The following is a 27,543-nucleotide window of genomic DNA, read 5'->3' as shown; positions in this document are numbered from 1 at the left end:
AAAATACATAACTAATCACTGTTGGCTTGGCACTGACTGACTTCACAAATCTCAAAGACTGAAGAGGCAATTAACTTTATCTTATCTGTTCTCACCATACAATCACATGTCTTATGTGCCCAACAATTACAAAAGCTGTTACATCAATAGCAAAGACCCTTTACTTTTATGACAGTCAATTAAAGGGCTACATATTGCTGACAAAACCAGTTATTTCAACCAAAGCAAAGTAAATGTCACATTAGTTACAACTTACTATACCTGTTACAATATAAACAGATAAATAGGCATACAGTATCAACAATACTCTATAATTAACATATATAAACACACACACACACAAATTAAATTAAAAGCTTCAAGTATTTCGTGTATTTTTATATGATCTCATTAATGCATGTTTTATGAATCCACATTTTAATTATTGGTTTTGTCGCTATAGCATGGGTGAAGAAATATGTAAGACCTGTTAAAAATAAAGACATCGTAAAAACTAATGGCATAAATAAATACATAAATATAGGCTACGTAGCTTGTTGGTTTAAAATAAACTCCCAAAACACCAAAACTGATAGCAACTGACAACGTAAAATATTGCTAAATAACGCAGTGCAGTAGTATCTCGTAATAACGAAAAAAAAAAAGTTGTTTTTTTTGTGGCGCTTTCGTACATATGATTAAAACCTACAAGAAAATACGTTTTAAATTTTTATTGAGCGTTTTAAAGTAATGGATTGTTTTGCACAAGCCAGTATATTTGATCTGTTTTACGCAGCCTAGGCTATACGTATATTTTTAAAACATAAAAATAAATCTCGAAGCAGAACGAGTTACCTAGGAGTTAAAATAAGCTTCCGCTAACTGAAACTTTTTATAGATCCCGTCCTTTCTTACAGGGAAGGACGTTGCTTTAGGAAAAAGGGGACATAGGCCTAATTACTGAAAGATCTAATGTTCACGCTCTCTACCTCGTTTCGAGGAAATTTGTTGAAATACTTTTGAGTTTTGAAACGTAAAGCCCCCTGTAGGTCGCTATATAAATCTTTGCGTGTTTAAAGAAACGCTGTCGCGCCCTTAAATTACCAGGAATAGAAAAGCCATTGTGCTTTCTGGAGCCCTGACATTTCCCTTTGATCATCAAGAAGCTCGTATTTCATAGCACAAAATTGTCACGTTGAATTTTTTTTTTTTGGAAGGCTATTTTGGCGCGAGAATAGCATATACCTATAGGCCTGTAATTATCTTCGTGTATGTGTTTTCCTCCGACCATGTCCACCTTATTAAAATAAGTAATTATTATAATTCCTCCGTCATTAAGAAATTCGTAAATAAGTTAACCAAAACGTAATTCGGCGATGGCGAACATACAGTCAGGAAGAAACATATAGCCTTGATATTTACAGCTGGCCTCAGATTAATGGGAACAAGATGTAGGCTATAGACTTCAGAATTAAATATTGTCTTTAATGTTACAATACAGTATGACGTTTAATTACGAATGAATGTGCTGTATGGAACCCTATGTATATATAGAGAAGTACATTTTCAAGATATAGGCCTACATAAATTGATATATTATCAAAGTTCAGGACGCTAAACCATGTTATATATATATATATATATATATATATATATATATATATATATATATATATATATATATATATATATATATATATATATATGTATGTATGCCTATGTACATAATGGTATACGGGTGTAGGGCCGGAAACGGGAATATTATTGTCAGAATGTGGTAAGGGTACCTTTTAACGCCAGACAGTGCTGTGATTGGCTACTGCACAAATCACTACCAACAAGTCAAACTGTAGTTCACCAACACAATCGTATATGTTGACAATAACCCAAGGTGTTGCTCATCAGTTAAAGTCAGATACATTTGCTGAATTGTGAATATATATATATATATATATATATATATATATATATATATATATATATATATATATATATATATATTAAAAATAACTTTAAGGACCAAATTCAGTAAATGGTACCCCGTTCAGATGGGCGTTTCCATGTTTTCTGCACTTAAATAATTTGCGCATGCCCGGGCAAGGGCAGTACACCGTGTTGTACTTGTACCACGTTTTAACAAGTACCACAAAATAACACCACACCTGTATATATTATAGAATCCGACCAGATTGTCAAAGGCAGTCTGTGCTGCAGAACCGCAGATGGATTAGCAGAAACTGATCATTATTTGGTTAAAGAAAAAGAAAGAAAAAGTTTTTAAAACACATTTAAGATGTCAATAAAAATAAACGAGGCTACATGTAATATAAAGAACAGCTATATAATACTAAATAGCCTGTTGGCTTTTGTTTCATAATAATTTAGGGCCTATTAAAATACATAATATTCAAGTATTGCATTATATTACAATCACAAAAAAAATTTAAACCAGTCTTGGCTGTAACAAATGGTATGAACATTTTATAGGCTATAGTTCTAATTTTGAAATACCTCAAATTGCCAGTAAAAAAAATGTTATAGCCTACGATTATTTTTTGTAAAAAAATATATATATATTATTTTAAGTGGCACTCTCAAATGATATACCCGCTTTCACTTCACTCCCTTGAAAGGGAAACATAATTTAAACGTCTGGGCTATTGTTTTAATTAGCGAGACGCCTAAATCATTGGCTTGAATATACAGATTTGAACATTTGAATGAGGGCATAATTATCTCATTAGAGCGAGTACTGGGGGTCTCAAGGGAGCTGGCGCTGCTATAATGGAGAGGATCTTTGACTCCTTGAAGTATTTGGGGGAGGGGGGAGGGGGGGGGGGGGGGGGCGTTCTTAACCTCATTTAGGCAACGAGGTCCCGGTGTCAGTCTGGGTCACACCCTTTGAAACGAAATTGGTAAAGCAAGGCTGAAGAAAGATGTCTCGAGTCACAAAACAACAGCTTCCAAAGGCTTTGCTAATTCTCATTTGTTGATAGAAGCCCTTGAGAGGGAAAGTTAAAGAGAGAAAAGAAAAAAAAAGTTTAGCTAAACTTTATTGACACCGCTTAGGGGTGGGGGAAAATTGCATAACTTTTTTTTTTTTTCGTGGTGTGGGGGTGTGGAAATTGTTTTACAGATTTTTTTTTTTAACAAGACGTCAGCGAAAGGCGGAAAAGAAGTTTGAAAATATATATATTCTGGGAACTTTACATCAACTGTGAAAATCGGAAATAAAGATTCTGATTTTGTTTTGGGTAGGAGGGATGGACAGTGTATTTTGTAAAAAAACAGGGTGCCCCTATACTACTACAGCCACTATGGACTCCTTAGACGGCGGTCAAAACAGGAATAAATTTAGCGTCAGTCACCTTCTGGACCTGGAAGAGGTGACCGGGGTGAATGGAATAAGAGAGCCCGTCGGAGGGATGAGGGAAGTCGGGAAGGGGCTGCAGGAACAGTCCGGGTTAAGCAGTGGGAGTGAGACAGCCTTGCAGGACAGTAAGTAAAATGAAAGAATCAATGTTGATTGTTAGTGCAGCATCGCGTGTTAATATTTATGTAGATGACAGCTTGGATTCCTTACAACATTGCGCATCAAACGGATGTCTAGTGCTATAGTTCTAAATGGCGTTTATACCGATATAATCTTCTGTTAAACTATATTTGAGGTATTGAGATGGTGTAGTTCTGCAGTTATAAAGACAAGCACTTTATTGAAAGTGGTCCTCTTGTCACTGCGGAAAGGTAGCAAACATGTAGTGATGGGACATCGCTGTAAAGACGACCTTGCTCTCATTACGCCGGTTCACTTTAAAATACAATTATAAAAATATTTGTCACTATCGGGCTCTGTATAACTTCTAGCATTTCAAGCAGTTTTCTACACTTGAATATTTAACTCTATATGTGCTAGACAGAACAACAGTAATAAACCAGATTAGGGAATGCGGGTACATAGTTTGTGTTAAATTCATAAGAGTGTGTATTCCTTCATTAAAAAATATTAAATACAAACTTGGTATAATTGCCATATTTCAACTTGCGCAAAGCCTGTATCAATGCACCACGAATCTATATATAAATACATTCGCACGTGCAAACACACAGGCAGTACGTTGAAAATCAGCACAACGCGGTTTTATGAAGGGACAACAAGTTTGTGTTTACTGTATCACAGATATGCAGGGTCTTTTTTTCTTTTTTCTAAATAAGACATTAAACTATTGTCAATTAAAATGTGTAGTGTGAAAAAATCTCTTTATTAAAAGATCTAAGTATCATGAAAAGTTTTTTCAGCAGCTATAGGCTAGTAGAAGCCATGGTCAGGTAATACCTAAAAGGCTGTACATTTTTGGCAGGATAGTATATATTCCTGGTAATAAACATGCCATTGATATCATTTATTGTTTTGATTAAAAATAAAACAGTTGCATAACAAAACCATATAACAAATGCTGGTATACATGACAATGCACGAACATTACAATAATAATAATAATAATAAGAAGAAGAAGAAGAAGAAGAAGAAGAAGAAGAAGAAGAAGAAGAAGAAGAAGAAGAAGAAGAATAATTTAATATAGCACCACAAATACAACAGATAATAAATCGTGTTTAATTTATAGTATTTCAATTGCCAATAGTATAGGTATCTTTTATTCTTTGGCTAAACAGATTTGTGTAGGCATTTCGATGCTTTTGTCCATGGTTAGCTCCGGTTATTCCCCAAAATCGCCAGTTCATAAAAGTAGGTTACCTGCCTGTACATCCAACACTGGAAGGAGAAGTTTTTCAGCCCTAGAAATAGTCCGGTCCTTTTTTAAGGCCTGCATGTCTGTTGACTGCATTTCGACGTGGTTTATATTTTGTAAATATCTGTATTCTTGAAATGTAGGCCAGACCGATCCTTGGAATCTCTCCTGTACGCACTTGGAAACGATATTATTCACCGTTGAGTGTTTTTCTATATTTTTAATTTTTTTAAAAAACAAAACTTATTTAAACTTACTTCTAGTGTAGGCTAATCAAATGTAAAATGTGTAATTTTTTTGTGAGTGTTTGCGAGGATTTTATTTGTAACAGAACGTCGTAACTTTGTGCAACTTACTCCCACTCGCATGATATTTAAATGGTATTTCATGTTGAAATACATTCCTTACATAATGAAGATTAATGATGAATTATCACTTATAATCCGTCATCCACGGGACTCTAATAATTTTCTCGCGCAGTGAATTAGCATTTGTGTTCTGAATTAAAAAAAATTAAAAAAATGTTTAATCTTTTTTGTCGCATTCTCATTTTTCTCCCCAAAATATTGCAAAATGTGTATTTAGGAGTGCGCAATTTGGCATTGTGATTAGCTTACCTCTTGCGTGTCACTGTGTTGTGGGTTTTTAGCAAGACCTTGAATGTCCTACAACAGTATTATAAAGTAGCCGAGTCATACTAATCTAAAACAATAAAGGTGGTGGCTGTAACTTTGAATGGTCGTTCCGCCACATAATAAGGTGCTGGTTTCAGAACTGGATTTGGGATTAGCCTTATGTTTTGCACGCTTTTATTTTTGGTATAGGTCTCGGTGACCAAAAGGAACAGTTTTAAACATGATCCCGTGTGTGCAACACTGTGTGCAACACAGGGGGGTGTTTGTAGTTTAGCTGACAATACTACTGTATTCGTCTAAAAGGCGTTGCTGTAAACCTGCACTGTAAATCTACATTTTAAGACGTAAAATCTGTTGCAGCAGATTATAAAAAAAAAACATTTTATTAATGTACTTTGCACTGTGTTTATTTTGGTCGCACCTGTGTGTTTGTGTGCATGTCCAAATTAAAATCAATACGGTTACATAGGATACTTAAACAATTGGTTTTACAGTGTACCCAAACTGAACTAAACAAGATGCACGTGTAGTGTCGTATAGCTACAGGTCAGCTGTATTTAAACTGTCTAATAATTACCCGTACCAAAGAGTTATATTGCATTGCCACATCTGCAAAGTCTTCTGAAGACAACGTTTACAGTGAAAGTCGTAATTACGCATGGCTTTTCATGTTGTCAGGTTTCCAGATTGATTGCTGTCTAGAATAGCGTTTCATACTGAAGGTGAATCTCGAATCTTTGAAAGCGAGGGGACACCGGACTACAGCAGAAAGGGTTACTCGAGCGTACTGTACAGGATCCGTAGGTCTCACGACGAAGAGTCAACAGTTTGTAATATCCGAGAAGACAACCGCTGCGAAGCCACTTCCCCTTCCAACAACTCCGTCTGGATCCTGGAGCGATTGTTGTGATTTTCCGCCGTATCTGTTCATTCGTGAACCGTTCATTTATTTAGCTGAGGATTTATTTATTATTGCTGGAAACTAAGGTCGGTATTGACAGTAAGTACAGGAAACGATTCTGTTGACATTGCCTGCTCCGATTATAATGGCCTGAATATTCTCCAGGAAAAAAAATCCTACTGAATTATTATTAATATTATTTTAAAGTTTGTGCATTGTCATATATACCAGCACTGGTTATATGGTAGCCCTATGCAAATATGCAAAACAATAAATTACATCAATGGCTATAGCTGTTAGGCCCACACTTGAACTAAACTCACTTTCTGTGCTGCACATGGTGTCAGGTAGGGTCCTGTCCGGGAGTAAGGACAATTAGGGATTTGTCCTGATAGAAAACAAATATTGACACAGATGTTAAGTAGCTATTAGACATGCTGTACGACGTAACCTCAGACCTAGCATACCTGAAGCCTGCGGTGATATTTTTCAACATAAAAAAACTGGCGTGCGTCTGTGAAAGGTGAAAGGCTAGGAGCAGTGCAGAGAGGTGTGTCAGTTAACAGCACAGGTGTGGCAGAGGGGTCTGGCACAGTAATGAGTGATCAGTTCCTTGAAAAGTTTGCTTCGGCATTACTGAAGAATGCTCGGTTTTTCCACAGTGCATAGTAAAAGGGTAATCATAGGGTACACCAGTACTACACACTGGGGTCTATCGCATGGTAAAATGTGACCAATGTTGTGACCTGAATGGTGCAAGGTTGACTAAAAAGGAGACTGAAGACCCTAGAGCTAGCCAGAGAACAGAAGCAACTTAAGATTTATACAACAATTCGAAATGAAGGGAAATTGTTCTCAAAGCATGTTCATTCCAATGCCTCTGTTTTTCATTATCTACTTGGCTTATTAATAAAAATGTGTGCATTCTGGGTGAGATTCCTTCATGCACTTTAAATAGAAGGCTAAGACATTTTACATGCATTCCAAGTGTGGATTGCCAATTACATCACAGAACTCAGGGGCTAAAGATGAATGCTATAGAGTTCAGCAACCTTGTCCTTATAATCAGTTATTGTGCTTAGGTAGTTCCCCTGTCAGCCAGAAAATGCATGGATACACTGGAATAAACTGAACAGGCTTAACTTCATTAGCCAGCTCATTTATCTTGCTATGCCACTATAAGTTTCCTATGCAGTTTCATTTCCTGTGTGCAGCAAATAAAAGGATCCCACCTGCCCCCACATAGAGAGTGTTACACAAACACAAGGTGGTACATCCAGCAAACTCTACAGCTTACATTTTCAAAAGGTCCAGGGGAAAACAAAACGTTTGTTTTATCTAAATAACGCGTGCGCCTTTTGGGAGAATCGCCTCACTGCAGCGAAATACACAAATATTCTTCTATTGACTTTTTTTTTATCTGCCAAATGGCAGGCAAGAGATTACTATAGAGGGCAATGCTTCGTCTTTCAGATCTCAGTAGATAGGATGGAGAGATCACAAGGAAGTTAGCTTGAATGACAAACTCCAGTACACAGCAGGACTCAGTGACCCCGTAAGATTACAGTAGAACCTCAACCACATCGGGTATGGGTGTATGTTATTATTGAAGCACCAAAGTAACACACACGTTTACAATCTTAACCTGGCGAATATGAATACAAAACAGAGTTGTCTCTTACAACAGTTTGCCATAATTAAAACAGCACAGTATAATAAAGCATAGTGAAGCATAGATAAGCATTGTAAAGAATAGCGAGGTATGGTAAAGCATAACCATGGCAAAACTACGGTACAGTAAATGCGTATAGCCATGGGAAAAGCACACCGTGCAAACTTGCATAAGGGGTGTTTAACTGATAATTACCTGCGCCATATCTTCAAGTCTTTTAGCCAGTCTTACAGTTTCAAGCGTCGTCTACCACAGATTTTAACTATAGATTATAGAAAACAAACCTTTTGGCTAAAATCACGTGTGTTAATTTTTACACTTGTTTTAAAATGTTAAAACAAAATGTTAAATATGATTTTATGTTGTTTTTTTAATCTCACCTTTTTGGTTAACCGGCATAAGGTACACTAAAACACAGATAAAAACGTGTTGTTTTTTCAAGTAAATTATTATCATAATTACGGTGCACTTGCATATATAAAGAATGTTGCTTTGTTTTTAGTCATTTTAATATTAATACGTATTCATATTCATATTCATATTGTTGTTGTTATTATTATTGAGACTGCGTGGTTTGTGTTACAAGTGGTCATTATTAAATAAAAAGGTGCTTCGCCTCTAATTGTGTAATAACAAACTATGTAACCTTTGACTTTTCTAAATACAAATGAAAGATAAAGTGTAAATTGTTTTGTAGCGTCCCGGGATGAGTTTTGACCTCGTGACAAGGCTGATCTCCCCCAACAAGCGGCAATTAGAAAGGCACAGAGCTTTTTATAACTGCAAAAGAATCTGCACACCCCTTCCCAAAGAACAGCACGAGCTTTACAGCATATTGCAATCATTAGAACCTGCTTGTTTTCCGCGAAGCAAACTAAGAGTTAGAAAAAATATTTTGCTCAAAGTCAAATCAAATAAAATGTTATTTGAATCTGTTACATTTAAGTACATATTTTTACATTTTATTTTAATTGAAAAAAATAAATAGTTTTTGCTTGAAAACGTTTTGCAAATACTTAAAAATTATGCACTGAACGAAAATAATTATAACCTTTTACTAGATCGCTTTTCTTTGCACATTATTTTCTAAACTTCACCTGCCCAGTTGTCATCGACAGCATCATATAGCACTATTTATTTTTCAGCTGTTTTCTATTTCATCAAGAGGAAGATTAAACAAGCTTCACTTTTTTTTTTTTTTTTTTTTTAACAATGCTTAGCCTACCTTATTTCATAATTTCCTATACTTATTTTGTACCAAACAAAAAAATATTGTTAACATTTTCCGGTATACCTAGTAAAAGCGCTCCTCAAAATGCCAAGATTCTTACCATCTGTTTTAATTTTGCATTAAAACAATGTAAAACGTCTCCAGGTTTTATGCAAAGATTATATAATTCTTACGAGAAACAGGTAACCAATGGTTTACTTTATAGATGTACCCTTTGCACCGAGTCAATGTAATCTAGACGCAGTGTAACAATAAACAAACTAGGCCTTTCCCTTTAGCAGGTTATCAATTTAAACCGACCGGAACTGCGAAACTAAAATAAAGTAAATGATTGGAAGTGGTAGGACTAAGGGGCCAGCAGTATTTGTAGGCTGTAGGTTGGCTGTTTTAAAATAAACCATTTTTCATCGGAGTAATTAGTTAACTTTAACAACAAACGTCAATTGTGATTATGAAACAGAGGCAAAAGGTGTAAATGATTTTTTTAAATACATAATAGCGCACATAATACTACGTCTGCTGCTTACTAATAACAATATTAATATAAGTAGATAAGTAGCATAGCTTCAGCGTTTTGATTTAATGTATCAAATGAAACATTTAGCAACACAACTAAGTTAAACGTTTGACTAACGTTTTGAAACACATTGCAATTTAGTGATTTATTGTAAAAAAAAAAAAAAAAAAAGAAAAGCACCACAGCGATAATAATAATAATAATAATAATAAGAAGAAGAAGAAGAAGAAGAAGAAAGTATTATATATAGTAAATATGAACTGGAGAGGAGGGCTAGAGTGGAAAATGATTGACCCGAGGGAAGACTACTGTTACCGACAGGGGGCTATAATTTTCGAAGCAGCAGTAGGCAGTACATATTTAATATATGATTATGAATCAGTCAAGAAAATAAGTGAGGCAAGCTTGGATAGTAAAGACCACTCTATAGGCTATATTTTGTTTAAATATAGCTGATACAGCATACGTAAGTAAATAAATAACAGAAATAAATAACAGCAGATGTTTTTGAAATTCGTATCTTATAGTTAGCCAACTTTTTCTCCATCTCAGTCTGGTTTGCTGACTGCTGCATAATCCAGTTTATATCCTGCCCGTCATATTTGTTTTCGTCGAGTTGAATTTTTTTGAACTGGGACTGACAGTGATGTGAACCAATCACATGACAGACGGAGACAATTGCCCTCCTGGTTATACCTGTTCATTACTGACGTTGTAAACCCAGAAACCAACCATACCTAGTGGCAGTTTATTGATCTTAGTGATTGATATAACGATGTTTTGCAGAGTGACAATTTAAAAAGTTAACTTGAGTTAAGCCAGCCCCGTGCTAAATGATTGGCACAGGTGTCAATTAATCAAACAGGTGCCTGCTGTTACAATACAATGCGCACGCGCTAAGATAATTGGAATAATAAAATAAGGACCAGCAATATCAAACATCTGTTAATGGATACATTTTGTTTAGAAATTTTTTTTTTATTTAATTGAATTTTTAGTTTGGCTTAATTTTCACGTTTCTGATGTTTAGGTAAACGCTGCAAACGTAATATGAAATGGATAACCATATTGTAATCGTATTTCAATGACTGGAATGCAAGCAAGTTACATCTATCTAAATACAATAGCTTTAATATGACACCTGCCTATTGGTCTTATACGAAGTCTACTATTGAAGTCTACGTCGTTTGTTTGTGTCATACTGTACCATAGGCCTATATAAAGCTGCCTTTGGTTTAACTTATAAAGTTAATTTTTACAAATATGCCTAAGTTTAGCAACAAGTCCCATTCGGCATTTTAACACTGGATAAAACTGGCTTCTCTGGATATCAATGTCATCGATCGGAAGTAATGTAAACGATACAAAGGAATCATTTCGAATTATATTTTTGGTCAGTATTGTGTTCTGCAACGAAAAAACAACTACTCTGTTTTTATTTGAATGGTGTACAAATGATATATGTTACATTCAGTTTGTTAACGTGAAACTGGCGTTTTTATAGTCTACGCGGGGATATTCTGTATAATACGTGCGTTTAGTTTGAATGCAGGTCTCTGTTGTGTGTACGTCGCTCTCGCTGAGAAGGCTGCGGCTGAGCCAGGCGCCAGCTGCTCACGCTGAACCAGATGTGTGGAGGCGCCATCCCGCCAGCCGCTCAATCAGTGCGCCTTGCAGCTCTCACACGCAAGGAAACTCCCGTCTGCAATGCGAAAGCATTCACAGCACAAGCGTGCTTCGCAGGACTCATTTAAGGGCAGTCTGACAAATTTGCTAATTACAGGTATAGGAAATACCAATTACGCAATTTAGCCCTCAATATACTTAGGAACAGTTGATACGTTGTTGTGTTTTATGGGATTGGTAACGCATTTATTTGGTGCTTTTGCCCTGTGTCTTCTGGTTTTCATTTCAACTGAGCTCTTAATTACTTAAATAAGCTTTTAATTGAACTCATAATTAGCTTAATTGGGCCTTTTTAATTGCTTTCAGCTCTTAAACAGTTGGAGAGCTCAACTTAACTATAAAATGTTATGAATAACTTGAAATCTGCAACTTTTTAGGAGCGGGGAACAATTAAAAATGCTAATTAAGCTAATTATTAGTTCAATGAGTTAAGTAATTGAGAGCTCAGTTGGGTTGAAAACCAGTGCCCTGGGGTATAAAGACTGACATGCTGGCACTATGTACAGCAGGGGTGCACAATTCCGGTCCTGGAGGGCCGGATCCCTCCTGGCTTTTGTTCCAACTGTGTTCTAAATTACTTAATTAGACCAATAATTGGTAATAATTGGTCCAATTAAGTAATTTAGGGCAAGGTTGGAACAAAAGCCAGGAGGGACACCGGCCCTCCAGGACGGAATTGTGCACCCCTGATGTACAGTATGTATGCCTTCTTTGACCTAGGTAATGACAGCAATCCTCAAACACTACTGCACACAAGTGACACTTACCTTGAGAGGAAGCTAGTGTGAGAGAGTAGGGAACTCACACACACCCGTCATTTTGCAGGATTACATTTTAATGAGGGTACTGTAATCCTCAAGGCAGGTTTAAAGAGGTACCAGATAACAAAGCAAACTAAAACTGTGATATTTTTGCCAATGTTAGTTGTTTTAGCATCAGTATCAATCTCACAATATTAAGCATTGCAGTGCTGTGAAAACTGAATCCATGTCTGTGTCTGCCTGTGGTTGGCCACGGTCTTGTAACATGTGCTAGCTTAAGAAGTGCAGGGTCCCTACAAGCAAGTGGATTCAATGAGAACATACAGACACGGGCTCTGGCAGTAAAGGCACTAGCCCTCTGGAACATGTGGTTGACTGTCACCATAGAACTGGGAAATGACCCAGGACAAATAGAAGCAATTGCGCTTGAATCCGCCTCCAAGGCAAATATGGTCAAGAAGAAATGTAATCTCCTGCTGGTTATCTGCATTGTTCCAAAGATGTTGGAGACCATGCAGCACTGGCGCGTCATGCCTTAGTTCACCTTCCCAGACTGATTTCAACACCGCTGGGAGCTGCAGCCGATGCTTTTTCCTTAATCACTGCAGAGCAAAGCCACAGGAGAAGGGAAGAGGGGGGGGGGGCAGCACTTCTGCGAGTAAATGCATTGAACTGGGACCGGGCAGAAGAAGACTATATCAGTGCTGACAGACGCATGAGGTGTTTGGTGCTCTCTAAGGTGTTTCATTTGCAGTGTTTTCAGGAGCAACAGGATTACAGCACCCAAGGGAGCAATCAGCTTCACTCTTATTAAATGCAGTGTTTTACGATCGGAAGCGTTGAATAAAACCTAGATCTTCGGCTCTTTATTAACCTATTGTAAGCAGCTACAGTGGCGTTTCCGGGAGGGAACGGACAGTACAATACACAGAAAAGAATTCATACTAGAGGTCTATAGCACAAAGGAGAATTCCCTTTCAGAATCTTAAAAATACAATTGCCATTCCGTTTTAATACCAGTGTTCTCTGGTAGAACCTTTAGCAGGGATATTGGCAGACCCCAACATTACCAGCAACGACAATCTGAGACAATGCAAGTACTGCACAGTGGACCTGGTACAGTGGCACAATGGTACCGATGTGGCTCCTTCTATTGCAGAACATTACCAGTGGTTCCTACCAATGTAGCTGCATCTATGCAACCAATTCCCCAAAGTGCAACCAATGACCCTCTAAGAGCAGCAATGGTAAAACCCTTTACCCTATGTTGTTGACTGTTGTCGACATTTAGTCAGTGTTATTATTGCATGGGCTAATTGTTGAGTCACAGAATGTCTTGTGTTTACATATTTGTAAAAGTGTCAATAGGTTGTCACAGGGACAGCTGTGTCAACAGCATCAATGCTGACATCTGATACACAGTGTAAGTTTCATGAGCACTCAAGCAACGTTAGCAATTCTAATATAACTGTCATTTTGTATGTGCACCATAGTTCCACCAAACCCAGGGTACTGCCGCCCATGTATGTGTGATATTTCATTTTACAGTCGGTGTGTTTTACTGCACTTTAGCGTGTGAGCGGAGAGACATTTCAGAATCCACGGGAGCCAATGGGAATCCCATGTGTTTCACTGCTCTTTGAGGAAAGCTATTAAGGTTTAGTGTTTGCTAAGGAAAGGAATATTATTATACCTGGGGAGACTTGTTAGTCAGGGTACTTAAGGCAACAATAAATTAGATGACTACAGGTCCTACAGGGAAGGGCAGTACTGGTTGCTGTACTGGGGTACTTTACTTGACTTTTTAAAATAGTTCTATAGTTTTCAATTGAGTGTTTAACGTAATGGAAGAATATATCATTCATTGTGCAAATTGTGAAACATTAAACACACAGGTATAATGGACTTTATATTTCTCTCTATACATTCTGCCTGTATATATATATATATATATATATATATATATATATATATATATATATATATATATATATATATATAAAACCCATTATTTTAATTAGCTACAGATAGTCTAGTCATTGATGAGTATCCTGTTGGATCCTGGTTCTCCTTGGATATATAACTGTTTTTTTGAATTCTCTATACTGCACATATCTAATCAAAGATTGAAGCTCAGCATTGTAAGATGTAAAGTGTAGTGATTGACTGTTTGGCCTAGGATCTTGCCTTCTGGACCGATAGGAGCCGCCCTGGTTTGAGGTGCGACCTCCAGCGTCGGTCAGAGGTCACCAAGGCCGGGTGATGGAGGACCACCGACCCCCAAAAAGGAGATGTAGTTGCAAAGGAGGGAGGTGGAGGAGAAAGGCTTGCAGAACAAGTACTGGAAGGCTGAGGAACCAATATGATTAGCGTAGCGAGCTGAGCCTCCGTCCTTAGAACTACGACAAGCCTCTCTCTCTCTCTCTCTCTCTCTCTCTCTCTCTCTCTCTCTCTCTCTCTCTCTCTCTCTCTCTCTCTCTCTCTCTATATATATATATATATATATATATATATATATATATATATATATATATATATATATATATATATATATATATATATAAAACACAGAACTACAGTTCATAGTAAGTATGTTACTATGCAAACAGATGGAGTAATCCATTGTGCTTGCTGAGTGTTCCTTTGATACTGGGAGCGATGTGGCTGTTGTGGTTTACCAATAGGAATTTACACAAAAACAAACAGTATCATTTAGAAATTCAAATCGCTTTGTTGTTTAAATACAATGGTGAGAACGCATGTGCTCAGAGCTCCTTAGCCAGAGCCTTGTTCAGGGTTCTGTTATTATGTTATTTTTTTGTAGTGCGTTTGCCAGCAGCATTATAAGGGACTTTTTGGCTTGCAAGCCCAAAGTGTTTTGTTGCTCTAATTGGAAGTTTTTTTTTTTTAAATAGCCTGGAAGGAAACTGGCTACAGAATAGGCTTTCAAAGCAATAACTCTGTGCGGAGCCGCGGCCCTTCAAAACTGCAATGGGAATCAGCTGTTTATTTTTATATGAAATAGTGTACAGTGTTCACACAGCCCACAAGTTAAACACTTCCAAGCCAAGCAGGTCCTTTTATTAATTTATTCTGATATATGTTTTTTTTTTTTTTATTTATTCCCAGCTGACTTTATTAACTCCTGGAAAAGGGTTGCCTTTGTTTAAATCCTCAGTTCAAAAGTATTTAAATGACATGTCTAAATATATTTCATGTGAGGCTGAAATGGGCCGTGTGGTTAAATATAGCTGCTTTCTTTGCATCTGGGAGGCTGTGGGTGTTTCTGTAGCCAAGCCTGACTCATTAGACCAAATTGGGATCACTGGAGGATAGGGAAGGTTAAAGTGAGTTGGTAATACAAGAAAATGAATGAGATGTGGGGGTCTTAGCTGCTCAGACCTGAACCTAGTGCCTTTCTCTTTTCTCCATGCTGGTCTACACCTTTTACAGCCCCTTATAGCCAAAAGCACAGTGAACGCATGGGAAAGCATAGCTAAGCATTGTAAAGACTAGCGAGGTATGGTAAAATATATTAACAAACATGACAAACCAGGGCAAACTATGATAAATGCATGGTATGAACATGGGAACAGCATAGGAAAACTGTATATAGACCATGCAAAAATACCATGATAAACATTTATAAGGGCTCCCCTTTGTAACATATTCTGTTCCTTCAGCATTACTAAAACTGGGGGAGAAATCAGAGTAACTTTCTTTTGTTAGTTTTGGACCCATACGTATTGTCGTTGAATGTGATTGTGTATCTAATATACAGGCTGTTCAGACATATCATATATTATTCCGATTAGGATGTTAAATTGTGTGGCCACACCCCATTGACCATGTGATCCACACATCAAAATGATCTGAAAAAGTCTGCTTATAGACATTTCACATCTGAAAGAACGACCAGTAATATTTACAAATAAGCCTATTGTGCCAGTAATGGGGCACCCTGTATATACTATAGGAAGTGACAAGATAGCCATAAGAGTCGCACACAGACGCAGCCCTGACTATACTGTACTGCAGGGTGGTTACTGACATACACTCTTTGAATTGCTACACAGATGTAGCCGCTAGCTCATTCGCATTGAGTTTGGTGTGAGCACTTCAGTTTCAATCAGGAGATATCAAAGAAAAATACACACTCTTCTCACTCCCAGACCTGAGCAGAAACCAAAAGCTAGGCTTCAATTTGCTTCTGTTTATTTATTTAGTTGCGGTTTTCAGATGGATAAATTGATCATACTAAGCTTTAAACTTCCTCTATTAATTTATCATGTGTACCAGGAATATGCTTTGAACATTGACCACATAGAAAATTGTGCCAGAGTCGTGCTTGAAAAATACATCCCTAGGTATTCGGCATGTTAGGAGTTAACTCGCTTTGAAATTCAAACAGCAAGGCTCCCCTCCCCTTTTTGAAATCACATGTGTTAACAGTTTTGTTCATCACACAGCCGTCAGAACCTGTCACAGGAGTCTGCTTTGAAGAGCTTCAGAAGCCCTTATTTACAGCTAATTGGTAAGATGTCTAATGCCCACATTATGTATTGCTAACAGACAGCACAGCATGAATAGGACACAGCCTCAGATTGTGTTCCTGGCCTGTATCATCATCACGCTGAATCACAGTAATTCAGAATGCACACTTGGTGTGGAGTTTCCTTTTTCAAATAAGTCACAGTTTTCCATAAGCCATGTTTATTTACCAGCCTAGCAACACACATGGGTAATTACAGTATAATTACGCTGTGTGGTGTTCGGTTCAGCCTCCTATTTTTGTCAAGTATTTTTGACTAAAGGTGTTTTTATTACATATCACAATGGTAAACATTGTGTACCATGGTCATTTTACACCTTGTTTTAATACACTTGGCTGTGGTCAACCACACTTTACAGGTTGTTACCATGGTAATCTACAGTATGCGTTTGTATCGAAGGCAGTGAAATACTGTATTGTCATTTCAGAGATTTTACAAAATCTATCTATCTATCTGTGTATGGGAAAGGTGTCAAACGACTCCCATGGTAAGCCTGAAAAGTAAAATGATACCACTAAGACTTCTAATAATAGCCTAGGGGTATTGGTTAGCAGGTGGTTAGAACGAATATAGAAAGGTGTAATGTGTAGAGTGCCCAGCAGGTGGGTGTAAAGAGTAAAGTATATAGGAGGGTGCCAGGCATGTGAAACAATGCCAACATGGGTTGGTTAATAAAACTACACTTTCACAGGAAAGCAGCTTTTATGGAGAAAGGCGAATGTTGGACATTAAATTATTTTTATGTCAGCTCCATCTATATGCATGCCACTGCCTTAAAGAACTGCCCATATTTTGTATATTTTGGTCAAAGGCAACTCCATTCTAGTCAGTACGAGATGGTACAGTACGTGCAGTGCCATGAGGTCTTGACTATAAAACACTTTATAAGCAAATAAAATGCAACTACTACAAATACTAATAATTACGGCACAATTATTAACATGTGCTAAACCTGGCCTACATATTGTATAAGCAAATAAACTATGTGATTGTGCGCTGGCAAACACAGACATACGCCCTTTAAACAATGCAATCATTTCGGCGAGCCCAAAACCAACCCACTGATTAATGCTTGGCAAAACGAACACCTTTAAGAGTAACAGTTAAAGGGTTTTCTTTTAAAGGCAGGACCGATTTGGCTTGGATAGTCAAAACAATAATCTGCAATAGCTAATTCGCTTTTATAGCAGGGTGTCTCTGTTCTGTCTTATCTGTATATATTAATATGATTGAGATTTTTCACAGCTGAGCCCTAAATATCAACCAGGGCTGTGTTGCTGCCTTGGGTTTAAATCCAAGTGAAATGAGAAGGTGGTTTAACCTGAGCACCCAGTGCACATTAGTCCAGGAAGTGATTCACTCAAGAAACACAAAAAAATGACATTAGTTAACTGTGATGTTCCCGTGCTGTACCATGAATATGAATACTGAATGTCAGGGAGCGCTCAGGTCAGGATTGAGCTGTGCTTACAGGTCAGCACTGTGTCCGACTGCACCCAGTGCCGCTTCCCCCTAGTCTCTCACAAGCACTACATTCACAAACACCATGTTTTAAAAGACCTATTAGCAGTCATTATTAGGACACCCCACTCCCTTCTCTCTCTCTCTCTCTGTATGTTCTACAGACTTCAAGAGCCAAAACTCACACATCATAAAGCTTTCAGACAGATGCCAAATACTATTAGGCATGTGGCTATCTTCTCCACTTACAGAGACTGGGCCTGTGTCCAGAGCAATGAAGTAATCAATCAAACACGGGGCTCGGAACAGAAAGGGCTCAGCGGAGCTGCTGGCAGATTAGCCGTGTTGGTTTACAGGCTCTGCTCTAGCTCTGAGCAGTAGAAGTTAACAATAAAGAAAGGGCGTGCTTTCAATTGGATTTCCCTGCTATCTCTGGTGCTTGTGCTTGCCTTAAACCTTAAAGGAGGTCCATATGGCTTTAAAATAGTTGTTGCATATTTAAGAAGGTTGTAGTTGCTTAATGAATTGCCTTATAAACCTATGTTGAAAATATCAGTCTTGTACGTATGACTATTTCTTGAAAAAGTCATCTATAACCTCTTACTGCTGCAAGTACAGCAGGCTCATGTTTTACAGAGTTCCATAATGGCGAGCAGCTTTCAAGAAGGCAGGTAGCTAGGCTAGTGTCTCCTTTCAGCTAAAACAACCGATGTAAACAAACTGGACTGTTAACCAGGCATGCATACATATATATATATATATATATATATATATATATATATATATATATATATATATATATATATATATAGTGCAAAATCTGAAATTCAGATTTGGAATCCAGAACTTTTATTTTGTGACATGTACTTGTTATTTTTGTTTTTCTGTTCTACTGTATCAAACACGACTGGAGGCAATAGGGTTAACGAAATTTAAAAAGAGAGGCTTTTGTTTGTTTGGTTCACTAACTCAATACCCACACCCCCACCGGAGCTGCTAGTTCAAGTCCTGGTAGATTTTATAAGTCTCCTAGTGAAAGTACAGGAAGTTAATTCAGTTTGATCCCACGCTGGATTGGGGATCCATTCCCTCCAAGAAAATAAGGCGTTCCCCTTCCCAGCATGGGAGGATATACAAGGAGGGCTCCCGTGGTGTTTGGGGTTTCTTTAATTTGACACAATTTCTCATTTGATTTATGTTTCACTGCCATGTTTATTTGGTTTGAAAACCCAATAAAGCTGCACTTTGGAGGAGGGTGAGCTGAACGAGGTATGGATAGTGACTTGGGGGCTTCGCAGTCCTGTGTGGGGAAACAACAAGAGAAATCAACCAGATATAATGAGCTGAGCTCTGACAGTCTTTGTAGTCTTTGTAGGTATTAGCAATTACATTTAAAGCCTTCATTTGCTTTTGTATCCCAGGGATACAAAAGGATGTCAGGATTGTTCTGCTATTTAATTTTTCTCTGACGCTGAGTCCTCTCCAGTCTCTCTGACGCTGAGTCCTCTCTGTTCTTTCTGACGCAGAGTCCTCTCCAGTCTCTCTGACGCAGTCCTCTCCAGTCTCTCTGACGCTGAGTCCTCTCCAGTCTCTCTGACGCAGTCCTCTCCAGTCTCTCTGACGCTGAGTCCTCTCTGTTCTTTCTGACGCTGAGTCCTCTCCGTTTTATCTGACGCTGAGTCCTCCATTCTATCTGCAGCAGAGAGTCTGAGTGCCAGCGAGAGCCTGGCAAAGAGGAAGAAGAAGCAGAGGCGGAGCCGCACCACGTTCAACAGCAGCCAGCTGCAGGCGCTGGAGAGAGTGTTTGAGAGGACGCATTACCCCGATGCCTTTGTGAGAGAGGAGCTGGCGCGCAGGGTCAACCTCAGCGAGGCCAGAGTGCAGGTGAGGTCTGTCCCCAAGAGCACTGCAGGTCACATGGTTGGAGTGAAAGGCAGGGCCGCATGGTCACATGATTAGAGTGAAGGTTTGAGGCAGGTCTGAAGGGAAGGGGCTACCCAGACTGTTTCACAAGGAGTCTGCCAGAACGTTCATTGAAATCCAAGTGAAGAAGAGCTGTGATGATCTCTGCTTTTCTTAGACTGTGGAGAACAGTGACCCACACAAATCCCAGACGCTGTTTCTTACAGGGCAGCAGTGTGGAGTACAGGGCAGCAGTGTGGAGTAGTGGTTAGGTCTTTGGACTCTTGACCAGAGGGTCGTGGGTTCAATCCCCAGCGGGGGACACTGCTGCTGTACTCTTGAGTACGGTACTTTACCTAGATTGCTCCAGTAAAAACCCAACTGTATAAATGGGTAATTGTATGTAAAAAATAATGTGATATCTTGTAACAATTGTAAGTCGCCCTGGATAAGGGCGTCTGCTAAGAAATAAATAATAATAATTTACTTGCTTCGCTTGGAATGGTAAATTAGCCCGATCAACAACAATAACCCCCACCTGGGGAGAGCTTGAGCCAAATAATCGACCTTTTTTTTCTCAATCTTTCCATCCAGTTCCATTTCTCCAACTTTAATAAGGACCTTTGCTTAGGGTTACCATATGACTCCATGTACAGAAGGCCAGTTCAGGCTTTTCAACTCACATCGCAATGCATTCTGGTACGTTTTACCTGCCTCGGGTCCCTTTCACAGCAGGGCTGCACTTACCAGAATGCATTGCGGTGTGAGTTGAAAAGCCTGAACTGTCTCACACTGTCCTAGTGTACATGGAGTCACGTGAGAACCCTGTCTGTGCTGATTGAAGGCTCACCTTGCCCTGTTCCTGCAGGTCTGGTTCCAGAACAGAAGAGCGAAGTTCCGTCGCAATGAGAGGGCGGTCCTTGCTAGTCGCTCAGCCAACCTCCTCAAATCGTACAGCCAGGAAGTGGTGATGGAGCAGCCAGTGGCCCCACGCCCTGCCCCCCTCAGCCCGGACTATCTGTCCTGGTCCTCAGCTTCAACATACAGGTACAGAGCCCTTGTGGTCGGCTCATCGAACTGTTTATTGCACCAGGGGTTGCAGAAATAGACTTGATCTAAATATGTGTTAATGCAAAAAAAAATCTAATATCAAATACAGTAAAACCTGTCTAATCCAGCCCCTCTGTAAATTGCTGTTCTGTATTATTAGGCATTGGGTCCCAACCAAGTCCCTATTGAAATGAATGGCATGATCCCCGCTACAATCCAGAACCTGCCTACTGTCTAAAATCAATGTAAATCTTACTTTGCAGTCCGGGATCATGTGAAGTTTATAATCATGTCCCGCAGGTATGGTAGACACCTGCAGTTAAATACTTTTTTTCCCTTATGGAGAATGTAAAATGAAAAGTACTAAAGTGTTCAAATAGTCATTTATACCTTTTTATAGGTACCTCTGTAATCCAGCACACTGTATAATCTAGCACAATTTGCCAGATTAGACAGGTTTTACTGTATAGCATAGTCTTTCCCCATAAAATACAGTGACCATTGTGGGAGGTGGAGCTTAGAACAGTAATACTCACTCGTGGCTCTTTCATTCTATTCCCAACCAGGTCCTTCATTAATTCATTATCTCGGTTCAATAGAACAATTAAAGATCTGGTCTAAACATACACCATATCAGTATTAACTATATCTTCCCATGTGCAAAGAGTAAATGATGAAGACCTATGGTGTTACTGAGTCTCGTGTGTTTCCCTCACAGCACTGTGCCTTCCTACAGTTCATCCAGCACTTCCTCCTCGGGTCATGGGGTCAGCATGGCCAATAGCATCGCCAGCCTGAGACTAAAGGCCAAGGAGTTCAGCCTGCATCAGAGCCAGGTGCCCACAGCCAACTGAGCTTCCGGGAGAGCCCAGAGCCAAGACTAGAGACTAAAAAGACTTTGCGAAAAGAACTAGACTGGGGGTCTGTGGCCATTGATCCAGGCAGAGGGGCATTTCATCCACTGGTAGCAGGCAGTTCTCTCAGTGCTTTTCTACCACACAGCACTATGACATAACCTGCAGTCACAATGGAGCTCTCTTGCAGTATTAAGACTTTTTAATTTTTTAAAATTTTAATTTTGTTGTCTGTCTGTGGCTATTGATGTAAAAAATAAATTTAAAAAAAATGAAGGAAATGCAAAGATATCCTGAAAGATTGATTGCCTAAGAATAATGTTTCTGGGATGTTTCGAGTTGTACTTGAATATTTTTGTGAATGGTAAGTTTCCTAGTAATAGCTGACTATAATAGCTGACAGCAATAGACAGATATTCTAAAACAATGATCTGGAGATCTGAGACGAGATTGTTTATAACCAGGTCTCTTTGGCGTCACTGTTGATCGAGTGGGTATTTCAAAATCTGTTCAATCTGGTATCCCGTGAGGACATTTAAAAACATTCACTGGGAATCAACTGTTTTTAAATGGTGCTGTATTTGGTCTGACATTAGGAATGTGAATCAGCCCATGGAAGTCCCCAAGCCCTAGTTTAGACCAGCTGGTCTTCAAACAAGTTGATGTTGATTAAGATCCATTGCCACGTTTCCAGCTCCAAATGAAGAGCCAGGTTATCAAACAATGGGTCTCGTTTCGAATGATCCACGCTCACCTCCCCCTCGACTGATTAACAAAAACACGCTGTCACTGGTTGTCAACGCACAGGAACGCTATGAAAGCCCAGGCACTGAATCTGTGGACCACAGAGCACAATCAGCACCTAATTGTAATTGTGCTTCATGTTTGTACAATTCTGTTTCTTGTAACAAGATCTGCAGGCAGTTTTGCATGCCTGTGTCCGTCCTCCATCCCACCCACCCCTGTCCTATTTTTTTTTTTTTTTTTTGTAAAATAAACGTTTGTGAAATATCGAGGAAGTAAATATTTAACTGAGTTCCACATCGTCTAGACAAGACAACAGTCCGATCAAAGCCCTTCTGCACGCCTAAACTTCCATGAAGAATAACCACATTGTACTGGCTGCTCAGCGAAGCTTCCTGGAGTTTGGATCAGAGAACAGGACCATCTGTCACCGTACTGAACAATGTGGAGCTCTGACAAGGATTCAGTTTTCCACTGTCTCAGACACTTATTTACAGGACTTGCCCGAGTGCCCGTTTTTGAACTGACAGCTATTGTGTATCGTCTCAGCCTAGTCCCTTTTGTGTGTGATTTTTTTTTTTTTTTTTTACCCCTAGCATACTTGATCCTGAATTTTGATCAGGAAACTTTCTTGTTATGTTTTGAGTTTTGCTGGAGTGTGTAAATAAATGTAATTGGACATAGCCAGTATAGCCACTATTACAACACCCAGCCACTTGATGGCACTATAGTATGTGTATGTGCTATGCTGAAATTATTATTAAAAGTAAACGTTTTCACAATTATCCAGATAGTGCATTCTGAGTTCTGAAGGGCACGTGAACCTGGTGATGCCCATCTCTAGTAAGTACTGGTTTGCCTGGACCTCATATTGCTGTGCAAATGTACGTATTGATTGGTTTGTGAGATATACATACTGGTTCACATCCGACATCCTGTAATAGGCTTGGGTTGTCTATAGTTTAGCATAGGATTAAAGCTCCTCGGAGCAGTAACGCCATGTGACTGTAGTACAAGAACTACAATCACATGGCGGTCTTATCAAGTATGTAATAGTTTAAATTAAATCATGTATTTGAAATCGGTTTGAGTTCACAATACTGAATGTGCTTTTGTCATTAAAAAAAACACACCTCCGTTGAGGTTGATTGCATTACCCTACCACCGACAACCCAGACCGCTAGCAACCGAATATTGGCTTTCAATACTGAACGCTGCCGATGAAGCAGTGCTGGGGATTGAACCCAGGACTTCTCTGTACGGCGGTTCATTGTTGCCGTTGGCTGGTAAACTGGAAGAAAGTCCTGGCACATTAAGGAAATATCTGTAAAACAAAATGCTGAAGCCTCTCCCTCCCAAAAAAACCTGCGCAACCATTATTTCTATCATAACATCATACCAGATGGTCATTATGCTATACAGTTTCACATATAATAGCCGAGCGGTTCTGTGCATTGTCATGGATTATCCGGTTCATTCCATAAACAAGCGTACCGGCCAGCGATCTCCGTAATTACATACGAAGGGGAAAAAATGAGTTAACTTGCTGGGGGTCTTGGTAACGCTCCTCTCCAGTTACAGGGATGCAGTTTGAGCTCTGGAGATTGCTCATAAGCAGACCTTATTTGGGAGGGTCACGCAAGCCTTATTGAGTTACTGCAGCCCATCCACTCCTATTAGGAAACTGACTTTGAATGGCTATCCCAAATCAGCTGCAAATCAAAAACTCATTTGGCGATTTGTAAGATTTGGAATGGAATTTTTGGCATGTATCAGTAATATATATTAGGTGCCCTTTCCAGCTCTGAAACACTAACAGTCTTAAGAACATCATAACATAAGAAAGTTTACAAACGAGAGGAGGCTATTCAGCCCATCTTGCTCGTTTGGTTGTTAGTAGCTTATTGATCCCAGAATCTCATCAAGCAGCTTCTTGAAGGATCCCAGGGTGTCGGCTTCAACAACATTACTGGGGAGTTGGTTCCAGACCCTCACAATTCTCTGTGTAGAAAAGTGCCTCCTATTGTCTGTTCTGAATGCCCCTTTATCTAATCTCCATTTGGTCCTTGTTTCTTTTTTCAGGTCGAAAAAACTTGTTTTGTTTCTTTAAGAAAAAAAAGCCCAAATCATTCATATTCAGTTTTTTACAATAATCAACTAAATTAGTCATATTTACTATATACATGCTAAACAAATCCTCTTGCGGAGATATACCGTACGTGTTTTGTTTTGTTTCTTTAATTATGGGAACATAGCACCACATTGTGGACAAATGTTGTAATTACACTGGCAACCACTGACTCAATTATTTATGTTAGTTGTTCTAATTAACGGTTCTTCTTCTTCTTAATAATAATAATAATAATAATAATAATAATAATAATAATAATAATAATAATAATAATCACGTTGCGTCCAGGTTTTCAAGGGTTTCTAAACAGTTTGTTTTTACGGTACTTTACAGCATATCTACGCTATTAGAGAGGGAGTCCAACAGGGACTGGATACATCAAGGACTACATAAGAATGGAATATATTAGATAATCCAGAGTCACTACCCATTGACGCAAAAGAGTGTGCTACATGTGGCAGGTGTCTCTAATTTGTTGTGCAACCTTACATAGCGTAAACAGAGAGACAGCTTTGATCCAGTTTGGGTGGAAGGCTTTGCCTGCAAAACAACTCCAAGAAATAATTGAGTTCCGTTTTCTCTGGCACAAGCGCAGATCACATCATTTCAGAAATAAGATTCATGTGTGCAGACAGAGCCTGAGCCATACAAGGAGATTCCACCTAATAAACAGCAGCTGCCCCATTACCATGACCTCATCGTGGAATGAGCGCGGCTGACAGCACCTCCCACCTGACCGCATTCCGCCTCACGGTGCTTTCTCCAAGCCACACCAGGAATGCTGGCACAGTCGCATTTTTTCACGTGTGCAGTTTTGTTAGATACATGTTATATCAAACGTGTATTTTCATTTTAAAACATGATATCTGATATTACACCCGGATACAGAAAGGTCTCACTTTCCATACACTTCCTTGGTCATTTCGACAAAGCAGTGTCTTACTGGTTAAAGCATGCTATTGGCTGAAAGCATGTCGCTCAAGGTGGGGGAAGCAGCTGGTTGATTAAAATAAAATCTGGAACAAATTTGATTAAAATAAAATCTGAAACAAAAAGACAAGCTGTAAAACAATAAGCACCTTTGCGACAATGTTGCTCAGAGGAGTAATATTATTTTTACAGTCTGGGACGATTACATATACAAATGACCACTAGATGGAGCCATGTGACCACAGTAGGACAAAGCCGGCATGAAACGTAACCATGCGATCTTTGCATGGCAATTTCTTTCTCCGCAGTAATGTAAAGGTCTTTCAAAGGGCGTGCTCGATCTGAGGGACGGAATACAGAATACATCACGTTACTGTATATCAGTCTACACTGACACTTTTTGGCTGAGATTGGCTGTAAAGATTTTCCCTCCTAGCTCTCATTCGTCATTTGTTTAATGCCGTACATCACATGCTCTGTGCATGCATTACCCTTGGCATTTCATGGTGTTTGCAATCTTCATGAGCTGTGTCTGTTGCTCACACACTGCGCTATTATCATGTTTCTCTAAATCTGTGTTTAGCTGGCTTTGTGCTTGTCTGGAGAACCCTAAGTGGAACACTGAACAGCCTTCCTCGTTCCATCCAAAGCACGTGACTCTGTCAGTCACGCCTACTCTTTCCTTTACCAAGTGCACACGGAGTACTTGTTAAGATGCATACAAAAGTACACATAGATACACAGTAAGCATGGAACTTTGATGAAATGTTATATCAAAAAAATAGTTCTACAACATTACAGCATAGGTTTTAAACAATACAATGAAAGCACATTTCTGTAAAATATATATATATTTTATTAGATGGGTAGATACATCACGTCCGTGCTCAAATTTGTATCCAAAGATCAATATTCATTACTCACTGCTTATAAAACTATTAGAATACTTAACCAGCAGAGAACTTAAAATACAATACATAATACTGAAGACTGGGTGCTAATTACCCCCCAAGTGCCTCTGGTTTTGGGGTAGCTTTTGGGGTAGTCCAGGATTAGAGCTAATCTGGGTCTGTGAAGCCAGCCGATAAAGTACAAAGTTATAGTATAACACTTAAGGATACAGTTCCCCTTATCTAATGCATTGACGTCAGTGGGTTCAGTTTTATTCTGGAACGCCCCTGGGGGTGCACAAAGGATTCATTAAGGGTTTCTGTACAACTGGCTGCAGATCTGGGTCTAATAAATGGATCTGAACCAGCTTCACATCTAAATAGCATAGGCCACTCTTCCAAAAAGTGAAATCCTTCATTCAAGTATTCTGAGTCTCTTTTGTCTTGAAATCGCGAGTTAAACTACAGGGCTGTTCCTGTTTTTAATATTTAAACTGTGGCAGTATTTAGATCCATCAGCACTCAGATCTGATCTTTGAATCAGGTTGACCTCAGGTGTGGTTTATCCTTGTGATCTACCCTCTGTATCTCAGATCTACCCACTGTATAGTATAGAACACTGACAAAGACGAAAATATGAACTTTGAAGCATTTACATGTTCTTTGCATTGCTACTGTATATCTACAATGCTGCCAGATACACGGATCCTTCATATACAGGTATATATATACAGTATGTATAGATTTAAACTTTCAAAACTTCTAGTTGGCTGAATGTGTCTTGAATTTTATTGCTTTTTTCCCCCAGAATTGATTAAGTACAGAAAAATGTACTATTATTAAATGTCCAAGAATTCTTATGTTATATATATATATATATATATATATATATATATAT

The 27,543-nt window shown here is 38.8% G+C and overlaps 1 protein-coding gene across 1 annotated transcript; it reads left to right on the top strand.

Moving 5' to 3' along the window:
* The first annotated feature begins 2,880 nt into the window (after nt 1-2,880).
* Nucleotides 2,881-23,662, top strand: LOC117396657 (paired mesoderm homeobox protein 2-like). Its single transcript, XM_059005593.1, has 4 exons — nt 2,881-3,477; nt 19,844-20,028; nt 20,915-21,093; nt 21,815-23,662. The coding sequence occupies exons 1-4, from the start codon at nt 3,243-3,245 to the stop codon at nt 21,948-21,950; spliced, it is 735 nt and encodes a 244-aa protein (XP_058861576.1). The 5' UTR covers nt 2,881-3,242; the 3' UTR covers nt 21,951-23,662.
* The last annotated feature ends 3,881 nt before the right edge of the window (nt 23,663-27,543 follow it).

The sequence above is a fragment of the Acipenser ruthenus genome, chromosome 31 (genome assembly GCF_902713425.1).
Source record: "Acipenser ruthenus chromosome 31, fAciRut3.2 maternal haplotype, whole genome shotgun sequence".
NCBI classification, from domain to species: domain Eukaryota; kingdom Metazoa; phylum Chordata; class Actinopteri; order Acipenseriformes; family Acipenseridae; genus Acipenser; species Acipenser ruthenus.
This window is presented reverse-complemented; position numbering and strand designations above follow the sequence as displayed.